The sequence below is a fragment of the Pteropus vampyrus genome, unplaced genomic scaffold, assembly GCF_000151845.1.
Source record: "Pteropus vampyrus isolate Shadow unplaced genomic scaffold, Pvam_2.0 Scaffold151, whole genome shotgun sequence".
In the NCBI taxonomy this organism is placed as follows: Eukaryota; Metazoa; Chordata; class Mammalia; order Chiroptera; family Pteropodidae; genus Pteropus; species Pteropus vampyrus.
In genome coordinates, this window is record NW_011888932.1 from 2,013,451 (window position 1) to 2,025,958 (window position 12,508).

The 12,508-nt window shown below is 33.5% G+C and overlaps 1 protein-coding gene across 6 annotated transcripts in view; it reads left to right on the plus strand.

Annotated features, from left to right (window-relative positions):
- ALG6 (ALG6, alpha-1,3-glucosyltransferase) overlaps positions 1–12,213 on the plus strand; it is a 37,902-nt gene extending 25,689 nt beyond the window's left edge. For all 6 annotated transcript variants that reach the window (XM_023536210.1, XM_011369555.2, XM_011369558.2 and 3 more), the window contains 7 exons: positions 472–657; positions 1,221–1,356; positions 3,498–3,583; positions 5,007–5,091; positions 8,094–8,164; positions 11,771–11,839; positions 11,970–12,213. In XM_023536210.1, the coding sequence (XP_023391978.1) occupies positions 472–657; positions 1,221–1,356; positions 3,498–3,583; positions 5,007–5,091; positions 8,094–8,164; positions 11,771–11,839; positions 11,970–12,198 (862 nt within the window). In that variant the 3' untranslated portion in view covers positions 12,199–12,213. The remainder of the gene's footprint in view (positions 1–471; positions 658–1,220; positions 1,357–3,497; positions 3,584–5,006; positions 5,092–8,093; positions 8,165–11,770; positions 11,840–11,969) is intronic.
- Positions 12,214–12,508: the final 295 nt, after the last annotated feature.

A 12,508-nucleotide genomic window follows, 5' to 3' on the forward strand; every position in this document is an offset into this window, starting at 1 on the left:
GAGAGGAGGTAAACGTGAGTGCTCAGCTCACCATTTTGAACTGAAAATTTAATCGCAATTTTTTTAATAACAATATTGTTTCTAATCAAGTACACATATTTATACTGATGCATATTATAGATGAAGTTTTGTGGTTTTTTTTTAACTTTAGAAGCATTGTTTTATTCTCTAGATTTTGGTATGTTGTTATAGTAATACTATGAAATAGTCTAGCAGAAACAAAGCTATGTGTTACCTACTCAGAACTCTTTTAAACCTGAACAAATCAGTTGCTCTGTTTAACAGTAGATTTAATATATTTGAGGCCATTATAGATAATTTGAAATGTTTATTACTTCAGTACTTTCATTTTTATTTAGAAATAGCTTTCATTGTATATATTATTTTTAAATTGTATAAGAAATACACTCTACAAAATGCAAAATCTGTGTCCTTTTAATAATTGAGATAATTTCCTTGACACAAGAACATATATAATTCTGTGAGTCTTGGCTTTGCTTTGTGGGGTGTTCTTGGGGTGTCTTATGACTGGGACCTTCTAGGGTCACTGGCATTTTGCTTAGCTATAAATTATAAACAGATGGAACTTTACCACTCCTTGCCATTTTTTTGCTTTTTACTTGGCAAGTGTTTTAAAAAAGGCCTCACAGGAAAGGGGTGAGTGGCTTTTAAACATTGGGATTTAAAAAAAATTAGAGAACTTATTTGGCATACTTACCCAGAGGAAGGTGGTCTTCCACTTTGCCTTTTGGTGATTTCTTTTTAATGGGTTGCCTGTGGTATGAGTGGGAAGAGAGATTGTCATGTTCTATATTAATTTATTTTAAATCTTCATAATTAGAAAAATATTTTGAACAATGTACATTTACTGGAGGTTGGCTTTTTATAACATTATTGTAGGATTTCATCCTTCAAGAGCATATTACATTATATACTTAGAAATAATCCCAATTTGACATTTTTTTTTCATGGGTACATGGGAATGACATCTAAATTAAATGTTAATTAGTGTAGTGATAGTCTTTTCATTGGAGAAGTGCACATCTTAATGGTTGTGAATTTTTTAACTCTGATTTGAATAGACTCCCATCTTAAATCTATATTGGTGGCATAGATTTATCATTATTTTACATTTGCATTAATTATATTTAATGAGACTCAGATTGATTTCTCAGAATTATTAACCTCTCCCTGTCTTACTGGTTACATTTTTGTTCTAGGTTAGTGTTGTTAATTAAGCTGGCTTGTACTGTCGTGGCTTCCTTCATTTTCTGCTGGCTGCCATTCTTTACAGAAAGTGAACAAACCCTGCAAGTTCTAAGAAGACTCTTCCCAGTTGATCGTGGATTATTTGAGGCATGTTTAAAAACTCTTACTCCTTTCTGTTATAATACCTTTCCTGTGACCTCTGGTGATTTCCTGTAGAAGACTCACAAAGAATAGAAACTTCAGCCGCTCTCCTCTTGCAGTCATTCCTTGCCAATTATTTAATCCAGTATATAATCTCTTGCTCAGCTGGCATTTTCTACTACATTACATTCATAGATAATATTTATTTCATCATGAGATCTATAATTCAGTTATACATTTTTCTAAAGAAATAGGGTCCATAATGAAGGCATGAGAAGTTGCAGCCACAAAGTTAACAGCTCTGTAATTTTTTCGGTTTAAATTCTCTTTTTAGTCTTATGAAATTATTTATTAAACTAATAATCATGTTTGCGAGAAAGATCTCATAATTCCTTATGAGATATATAACCTTCATCCATAGTAATTTTTAATGAGAATCTTTCATTTCATTTAATGAGAGCTTAATCACTCTTGTTAAACTTTTATTATAATTTAGTGATTTAGATTTAGTAATTAAATTAAACAAACCATTTTTCTGAAACAAAAAGGCCATTTAATAAAGTTAGACAAGGACAACATATTTATAGATAATTTGCTTTTGAATAAACATTTTTTTAAAAAAAAGAATTATAAAAGCATATCTATCTTTCTAATTTTTGAATATATAAATTGCTAAAGAATATTTTTCAATGGATCTATAAGGAGATAGAACCAGCATTTTGAAAGAGACTAAGAGAATTTGGTGTTGTGAAGGAACAGGCATGTGACTTGTATGTCGATGGAGATGCTGCTGATACCGATAATCATAAATAATCACTGTTATCACCACAACTTACTAGGTGCCAGATACCTCACATGTGATTTTATTTGATCCTTATAATACCTCTGAGGTAGCTATTGTACTCATTTTAGAGATCAGAAAACTGAGGTCATATAGCTAGTTTGTGGCAGAGCTGTGATTTGAACTTTGAACATTGTGCTTCTAACTTCTTTATATTTCCTCTGACTTTAATTCCCGTTTGCCCTGAGAATACTTGTGGGTGGCACTTGAGGCTGTAGCGTTTACCCTGAGATAACTCACAGATTACAGTCCTAACCTTACTCCCAAAGTTTGCCATGAAATATCTCACTTTAATTATTATTTTCTAATTACTATAGTATATCGATGGTCTTTGGAAAGAAATGACATCATTCTGTTGATAGCATTCTGTTTTTAGTAGTGGTATTTCCGTTTACAAAATAAAGTAATTCTCAATCACTGAAAATGTCAAATCCTAGAAAATGTAGCATTCCTACGTGTGATGTTAAATGAACACTGGCAGCGAGTTGCACTTTTTTTTCTCTAAATGGGAAAAGGGATAACACTTATCTAAAGAAAAGTTTAATTCTCTATGTAAGCTGCTTGGTTATTTGCCTTATCTTCCATTGCAGAAATAGAATTTATCATGAAAATAATAAAAAATTATCAAACACGTTTAATGGTATTGCTGGTCACCTCCATTCACTTGTCCTCAAAATCCGAAGAGCATTTTCTTTGATCTGACAGAGAGAAGTAGGATGGCACAGCTGTCAGTGATAGTTACTTTCTTGATGTTATACCTTCACAGCCGTGTGTTAAGCAGCTATGCGGAGGATGGTTTCACAAGCAGAGTGCTGTACTTAGAAATTTAATTTTGAAAGTGATCCTAGCATAACTGCTAATGTCTTTAAACTCCTTGATTGATTAGCAATTAATTCTTGTCATCGGTGGTAGCTAGAAGGTTACTCTCGATCATTTCAGGTGTGTGATATGTGTTCAACAAATTAGGAAAATAGAAGACTTCTAGAAAAATTTCCAAAGATGAATAACCTCATTATTTAAGGATAATGTGCTGTTCTTTGAAAAATATTAAATATCTTTTGGGAATGTCTAGATTATGACTGGCTACTGATTTAGATCAACTCCCATTACAAAAAAAAGCAAACAAAAATGCTTGTGCGTATGTTTGTATATGCATTATTTGGAGAGTTTGATCAACTTAGTTATAAAATTGTGAACAAAAACTTCACGTTTCAAAAGTTTATTTAGAGATTATGGGCTGGACTTTGTAGAGTTTAATATTTCTTTCAATTATATCAGAATATAAAACTAATAAATCTCTTTTAAGGATAAAGTAGCCAATATTTGGTGCAGCCTCAGCGTCTTTCTGAAGATAAAGGATATTTTGCCACGTCACATCCAGATAATAATCAGGTAAGAGACACAAAAGTTTGCATATAGTGTTTTATAATCTCTTTTCTCTGAAAGTATTACAGTAATATCTCATTTACCTGGCACCATTAGGAAATGAGGGATTCTTCATTAATGAGTTTTCCACATAATGTAAAAATACCCCTACATTTTATAAAACTCTTTTATTTGAAATATTTTCTGTGAAAATCTTCCCGCATCGTTACCTAATTCTCTCCTCCTTAAGCAGAGAATATGCTAAATATGATTTAACATTATTTTGAAGAGTTGTGAGTTTTAGTGGTGTATCAGTCAGGGTTCAACTAGAGAAGAAGAAGGAATAGGAGATTAGTGTGTGTGTGTAGAAATTTGTTATGTGGAATTGGCATACACAGTTGTGGGGACTGGCTAAGCAAACTGGAAGTCCACAAGGCAGGCATTCAGGAAGGAATATTTAGGAGGAATGAAGAGAGATTCAGACCCAGCTGCTGTTAAGAATATCTGAGCTTAGGGATGGCCTAAGCCTTCTTTGAAAGGCTTCTAACTCATTAAGTCAGGCCCACCCAAGTCTGTGTTCCTTTAGGTTAATTTAAGACCAACTATTGAATAGGGACTTTTGTTAGATCTGCATAATCTCTTTCCAGCAGCACCAAGATTCGTGTTTGAATAACTGGGAGGTGTGCGTGCATGCTACAAAATGGGTGCTGCCTCCCCCTGCCCTCCAGTTCTTTCACGAAAAATATCCCCCGTGGCCCACTGTGACAAGGAACTGTAGTTCAGCCTAGCCAAGTTGACACACCACGAGTGGGAAAGTCAGTTATCGTATTGCATTTATAATACTTGTTTTCAGGGCTTTCAAAGGCCGTTTGTGGTGGTACTAAAGGGCTCCAAATGGCTCTGCTTGTTATTTTTCCTTCCTGCCCATCAGCCATCACCAGGAAAAGCTCTAGCAGCTTCCTGCTTCATTTCTAACTTGCTTTTTAATTTACCATGGGCTCGAAAATCAGATAATCAACTTTTGCAAAATGAGGGCCAGAGAGGTTCTTTTATGAGTACATTTTATGAGTGTTTGTGTTACAAATATAGCAATGTCTCTTTATACCTGGTGGTTTTCTTATTTTGAGTGTTTGATAATTAACTTTTAGCTATCTATTTTTATATCTTTTCTGTCAGTGACATCCTTATTTACTAAATAGTAGAATAACAAGCAATATTTAGTACTATGTTTTGTTTTGTATTATATAATCATTAAAGAGTATACATATTTCAATGCATAGATTTTATTTAAATGTTAGTTGGTCTTAAATTTAAAAAATAAAAATAAACTTTAATTTGAAATCAGCTTAAGTTGTTAAGTAATGTGATCCTTATAGTTTAAAAAATGTCTTTAATTTAGCTATATACCTTTGCAAAGAAAACAAATATTTTATCTTTATTCATTTTTTAGCTTTTGTTTTACATTTTTGAGCCTGCTTCCTACATGTATAAAATTAATACTTCAGCCTTCTCCCAAAGCATTCAGATTTACTCTGGTAAGTCTCTCATTACTTTAGATACTTAATTCTTGGTGCAGCTAATCTTTTAAAAATAGAGATAATTATTTTCTTGTTCTGAACAGGATTTATTGGATTCAGAAATAAGACATTCATTAATTTGGTGAACATTTATTAAGTGTCTGACTTACTTAGGTGATGTGTTGGGCACTAGGCTGAGCAATCGGAATCTTTCAGTTTATTTCAACAACTGTTTAGTTTTGCTTTGTATTAGTCAATGAGGGAATACAAAGAAGAAAACAGTGGTAATAGACCCATGCTTAAATAATTATGTAGTAAAGCAGATGGTATTAAGTTCTATCAGGTACAAATTAGGTGCTGTGATAGTGTGGGAAAAGGAAATATTACTTGGGGGTCAGATGTTAGACAGCTTCTTAGAGCAAGTGGGACTGGAGTCATATTTTGAAAGCTGAGCAAGATTTGGAATAGGTTAGATAGCAGAAGAGAATTCAAGCAGGAAGAGCCTGAAGGGCTTGAAGGTACAGAAGTAGGAAAGGATAGGGAATGCTCTGGGAATAGCTACTAATCAGTGAAATCTGTGTGACTTCGTGTGTATGTGTGTGTGTGTTTTGAGGAGATACAGTGAGAGATGAGTTAAAAAGGATCAAATTGTATAAGAGCTTGAGTGTCAGGTTGAACAAGGTGGAATTTGATTTGTGTGCAAGAGGAGCCAAAGACTTTTGAGAAGGAGAAGGGACAGATCTCTCTTTTAGGAAGATGACTGGTATCAGTTTGAAGATGGATTGGTTCTATTTCCTACTATTTAAGGTTTCACTGAGTGGGTTTATAAATTCCTCCTGGTGGTATTTCAGTGGTACTTAAAATTTTGTTCTTGTGTGTCTTCACCTATAAAATGACATTTAAAAGATATTTTTTAATATGTCAAGAAAATTTAGTTTACAAAAATAGTAAGTCAGTGGACTTTATAAGGGGACATTTTAGAAATTAGGGTTTCAATACTTATTTACATTGCATTCTAAAAACAGCCTAGAGCATAGCATAATAATAAAATATTCAAAAGTGTATATCATTACCACAGTGCAAAAAAGATAGTTTAATGTGCTTGTTTTCTTTTTATTGATGATTTCTGTTGTTTCATTCTGTGAATGAACTCTGAGCATACTAAGTCATCTATGGTTAATATTCCATAGGACTTTTAGAACGGGAGGAATATGATTAGTAATGCTCTGATGTCTTCAGTAGGTCTAACTTGAAATATTTGCAAACTTATGTAAGATTATGTTATTTTTCTAGGAAGTGGCATGTTAAATAAAGGTATATTTAAAAGGTAATGGAATGGAATTTCAGAGTTTGAGTAACTGTAGCAGTGCTAGAGATGATTACTTTTAGGATTATAAGCCAGAAAACATTTTATTTCTCTGAATTTCCTAATTTTATTCTGTTTGCTATGTTTTAATATAAGCCACTGTGTTTAAAAACTAAAAAAGACTTAATGACTTTTCTTATTTTTTTGTTGTTGATATTTTCAATTCTTATTGAACACTTCTGAGAGCTTTAAAAACATTTCCCATTATAATTATTTTAAAGTGTTTTCCTTTCAATGAAGATTGAATTATTCTCAATTCAATTCTCAATATAAGTCTATAATTGAGGTAGTTGATAGTATGAATACTAATTTAGCTATTGCAGCGAAATAATTTATATTTATTCAAGTAATATTTATTGAGTACTCTCTAATGTGCCAGGTCCTTTTCTAGGTACTGGCATGTAAGTGAATGACAGTTAACTTCCCTGCTTTCTTAACTGGGGCCTTTCATGCTAGTGGCAGAAATACAATAAACAAAATAAATCAGTTAACAAAATATCTGGGAGTAGAGGGCTATGAAGAAAATAGTGTTACATGAAAAGACTGCTGATGGGGTTTGGTTGGGGAGCACTACTTTAGATTGAATAAGGGCAGGCCTTTCTAGGGAAGTAACATTTGAGCCTAGAACTGAACGGCCTATGAGAAAGAGCCAATCACAAGATCTGGGCTCTGACTTGATAAAAGCAAAGCTTTCCTTAAGGCAGGAACACATTTGACATGTCTGAGGCATAAAGGGACAAGTATAAAGTGGCTAGTGTAAAGTGAGTGAGAGACACAGTAATAGACTGGAAGAAGCAGGCAGGACCCAGATAACGTAAGAGTTTGGATTTTATTCTAAGTAATAGGAAGCTATTGGAGGAATTTAAACAGGGAAATTTACACAATCTGATATGGTAGCTGAGTGGAGAATGGACTGTAAGATGTTAAGAGTGTTACCAGTTAAGCAGTTACTGCAGTAGTCCAAGAGGAAGATAGGGGTGGCTTAGACCACCCTTCTACCACCATCAGCAGAGGAGAATGGAGAGAAGCGGGTGCATATTGTATTTAGGAGGTGGTGTAGATAGGATTTGCTGATGGATTGAATGTATAGCATGTATAAGGTACTGATCCAGGATTTTGCTTGAACTAGATTGGATATGTATAGATAGAGCTCTCATATACAGAATATAAACTTCTGAAAATAAATTTAAGTAACTTTTATTTAAAACCCCAAATAGCACATTACTTTATAAAATATTTAATATATTTTATTGAAGTGCACATTTTAAAAACACCGAAATATTTGTTTTGCCAATTTTAGATTTTGACCTTGTCCTTCATGCTTTTTAATTTAAATTGTCAGAGATTCCAAGTAAGGAGGAAGGTACGATTGTCGTGTCTGAAGTATTTTTCAGTTTTGTTTCTTAATAACAGTCTCAATGAACTTGTTTTTAGATGGTTAAGTACAGTTTTATAATCAGTTTTTTCAAAAAATATTTGATTATTATATTTGAATAAAATATGCATATTAGTGTTGTATATACATTTTCCTTCTGGATAGAAGCCACATTAAACTTTAAAGTGTTACTGAAGTAATTTTTATTCAAATTCATAATTAAATTGCTATTAAATTTTATATGTTCTCTCTCATTCTCCTCCCCCCTTTTCCTTAAAGGTTACCTGTGCACTATCATTCTTTTTATTTTCTTTCCACGTACATGAAAAGTCCATTCTCTTGGTATCATTGTAAGTAAAAATGTTTCAAATGTTTTATTTATTTATTTATTATTATGTATTTATAATATGTAAATAAATTTATTACTTACCTATAATCACCTAAGTTCAATATAAAACTACACAAATGTTAAATATAGTTGCATAATATTATTTCATAAAATCATGTTTTTGAATGATCTTTTATAATTTTATTTCTTTATACTTTAAACTGAAAAATTTCATAGACTTATTATTGATATACTTCTTATTTCTTCCTGTTTCTTCATATATATTTTCTATATGCTAATACAAAATATATCTTTCAAAGAGGCTTTCCTCAGATTGGAGCCTGTTTGTCATCTTTGCCTTTTTCATTTTTTTCATTTCCACATCTGTTCAGTTGCCTCTTTCTCTCCATTCACCTCTCTATGGGCTTTCATGTTTTGCCTCTTTTTCTTTTGTCAGAACTTTTGGTTAGACTCTCTTGGCAGTCTCTAACCAGACTACTTTGTTTTAGGACCATTAAATTTTTTTCCTGGTCTTCATAGAAATTGGCTGATGGTTCAGGGTATATTATCTTAATATTAAAATAGCGTTTACCCAGAGTTATTGGAATACTCAATCCTGCCCTAGATCAGTCCCAACCCACAACCACTCCACCCCTCACCCTGTTCACTAGGTTCCTGTGGAAGATAGATATGTACAGAATGACGAATGACAAATGAAAGAAGTATTGCTTTTATTAGGTAGAACTTTGGACTGAAACCTCAGTGCATAGCTTTAGTAAGCTGGGCTGGCCTACGTAGAAGGCTTATTTGCTCTGTACAAAATAGGATCACATCATTGCAGCCTGGGAGGACAGCTTGATGTCATCCCCCAAAAAGTCTAAACCTGAGTTACCACTACGTGAGGCTAGGCTGACCCTACACAAATCCCTAGTGCCAGGGGATAGAACTATAGTGGAGAGGTACTGCTTTCAAATATGTATATTTTTCCTAGAATTTCTACCTCAGAAAGGCACCCTATTCGGTGACCTGTTATCTGACTATTCAGATTAGCCTTTGGGCCCTGAATTTCTGGGGATCATACTCAAACTATATCTAGAATATTTATAACAGTGTATGACTTTAATATAATTTTGGTCAACTATTTTAAAGTTAGCATTAAAAGTTGCTCTTGACCTGGTCCCAGCTAATCTATCATTAAACAAATATTTCATTAAATAAATATTTATTGAGTGCCTACCATTTGCTAGGTACTGTTATATGCACTTGGGATATATCTGTGAACAAAACAGTCAAGATCTCTACTTTCTTAGCTTTCATTCTTAAGGAGAGATACTAATTATTAAGTAAAAACAAGAAATTAGTGCATTAGAAGGTAATAAAGGCCATGAGGGAGAAATAAAACAGGGCAAGGGAAGATAGGAGTACCAGAGGTGGGAGTATAGGAGCAAGTGCAGGTTGTAATTTTAAATGTGGATGTCAAGGTAAGCCTCATTGAGGAAGTATTTGAGTGGACTGGAGGAGGTGAGGGAGTTAGCTGGGAGGATATCTGGGAGAATAACATTCTTGATAGAGGGAACAGCCAGTGCCAAGGCCCAAGATGGAATTATGCCTCGTGTAGTGAACAACAGAATAGTCAATGTGGCCAGAATGGAGTGGTCAGAGTAGGAAGTAATAGAAGGTGAAATTGAAGTGGTAACAGGGGTGCAAATTGCAAATTATCTAGGACTTTATGCGCTATATTAGGAACTTAAGCTTTTATTCTGAAGGAAATGGGGAACCACAGAAGGGTTTTGAGGAATCTGACTCACAGAAACTCATGGAAACTGAACTCAGAAACAGAGAGTAGATCTGTAGTTGCCAGGGATTGGTGGGGAACGTGGGTGAAGGTGGTCAAAGGGTACAGACTTCTATAAATAAGTTCTGGGGATCTAATGTACAGCATAGTGGCTATAATTAACAACAGTTAACAGGTATTATATACTTGAAAGTTGCTAAAAGGGTAGATCTTAAAAGCTCTCACCACACACAAAAGGTAACTGAGTTGACAGATGTGTTAATTAACCTTACTGTGGTAATACCTACATGAAATCATCACATCGTACACTTTAAACTTACACAACATTATATCTCAATTATATCTCAATAAAGCTGGGGGAAGAAAGGACACAAGGTGACCAGTTGTATCAGATGCTGCTAATAGGTCAAGATGAGGCCTGAGAATAGACTGTTTGTCTTAGCAAAATGGAAGTCACTGAGAATAGACTGTTTGCCTTAGCACAATGGAAGTGACTTTGACAAGGTTAGTGTTGGTGAAGTGATGCAGGGAAAAGCCTGATTTGGGTGGGTTTAAGAAATGATGAGTGGAAAAGAAGACAAGTATAGATAATTTTTTTAAAAAAAGAAATGACTTATATATGTATTTTTAAAATTGTGGTAAAATATACCATTAGTACATTTACAGTGTGCAACCATCAACACTGTCTACTTCCAAAACATTCATCATCCCGAAAGGAAAACCCATGCCTATTTTTTAAAATAATTTTTTAAATTTTTCAGTTACAGTTGACATACAATATTATATTAGTTTCAGGTATACAATATGGTGATTAGACATTTATATATCTTACAAAGTGGCCACTCCAATAAATCTAGTACTCATCTGACATCCTACATAGTTATTACAATATTATTGACTAACCCCATGCCTATTAAGCAGTCACTCTCCATTCTCCCCTTCCCCAATACTTGTAAGAGTTTTTTCAACTACTTACTAATACAAGGTATTATTATTACCATTTACATACAAGAAAAAAGGTTAAATTAATCATCTGTTCAAGGTCATACAGTAAGTTAGTGGCAGAGATGGAACTAGGCCTCAGGTCTTCTAGGTAGTCCTCTTCTTGAGCATTGCCGCAGTTGAATCCAGATGGCAATGGGACTAGGGGTTGGTGGTAAGGTCACGGTTTGCACCTATGACCCTAAACAGCTCTTTCAAAAAGCCAGTGGCTCCATTTATTGGCATTACGCTTCCTGTTCCTATACTGTTGTTCTTTTCATGTAGCCTCTTCCTGTCGTCTTTTTCCTCTTTTCTTTTATTCTATCATCATAAACTTGTTTTCCTTTATAATTCTTTGCCTCTGCTGTCCTTTCTTCGGTGGCAGATGATGACCCTGTTATACCTTTAGTTTTTAACTTAGCTGAGTGATATATAATATGCAGGATCATAAAAAAGTTTGAAAACCACTGTACCAGGAATTCATTTCATATTTAATAAGTAGGGTGAAATACATGAAAAAGCTCTTTCTCTGAATGTTGAGATCTGTTTATCTGATCCTTTAAGCTACTGTGTATATGACAGAGATTAAATATTTCATTAATGGAATACTGAAAGAAGCATGTTTCCAGTTATTATAAGTTGACACCTTTTCTGTTTATACTCATTTAGTTTGAACTGATAGTTATAAAAAAGTGACTCAATAATCCATATAGAGACCTTGCTGGCTATTTTTAGTATTTGTTTTTAGCTACCTCGAAAATCAGAAAGATAAATGTGCTTATATAATATGTTACAGGTAAGAACTGAAATTATATTCTGTAATATTAAAACACTTTTTCTTTATCATTTTAGTCCTGTCTGCTTAGTTTTAAGTGAAATTCCTTTTATGTCTACTTGGTTTTTACTTGTGTCAACATTTAGGTGAGTAAAACCAATTTCTATATGATATTTTCAGTATAGTTCTTATAAACTCATTTAAAACTTTTTTACAAAGCGATTATGGTTTGAATTGACACTTTTCTTTTGATTTTTTTCCTACTTACCCTTACAGTATGCTACCTCTTCTATTGAAGGATGAACTCCTAATGCCCTCAGTCGTGACAATGATGGCATTTTTTATAGCTTGTGCAACTTCCTTTTCAATATTTGAGAAGACTTCTGAAGAAGAACTGCAGTTGAAATCCTTTTCCATTTCTGTTAGGAGATATCTTCCATATTTTACTTTTCTTCCCAGAATTATACAACATTTGGTAAGCTGTTCAGTTTTTAAGGAATGGTAGTTAGCATGGAACTAGTAAAAAATTAATGTAATATCTTTTTTCTTTTATAACCCTTTTAAGATATAATTCATATAAATTCATACATAAATTCTACCCATTTAAAGTATGTAATTCATTGGTTTTAAGTATATTTACAGAGTTGTACAACCATCACCTAATCTTAGATAATTTTCATCACGCCAAAAAGAAACCTTGTATTCATTAGTAGTCATTCCCCGTTCTACCCTTAGCCTTAACCCCTAGCCTTAGACCGCCACTAATCTACCTTCTCTCTCTATAGATTTGCTTATTTGGACATTTCATATAAATG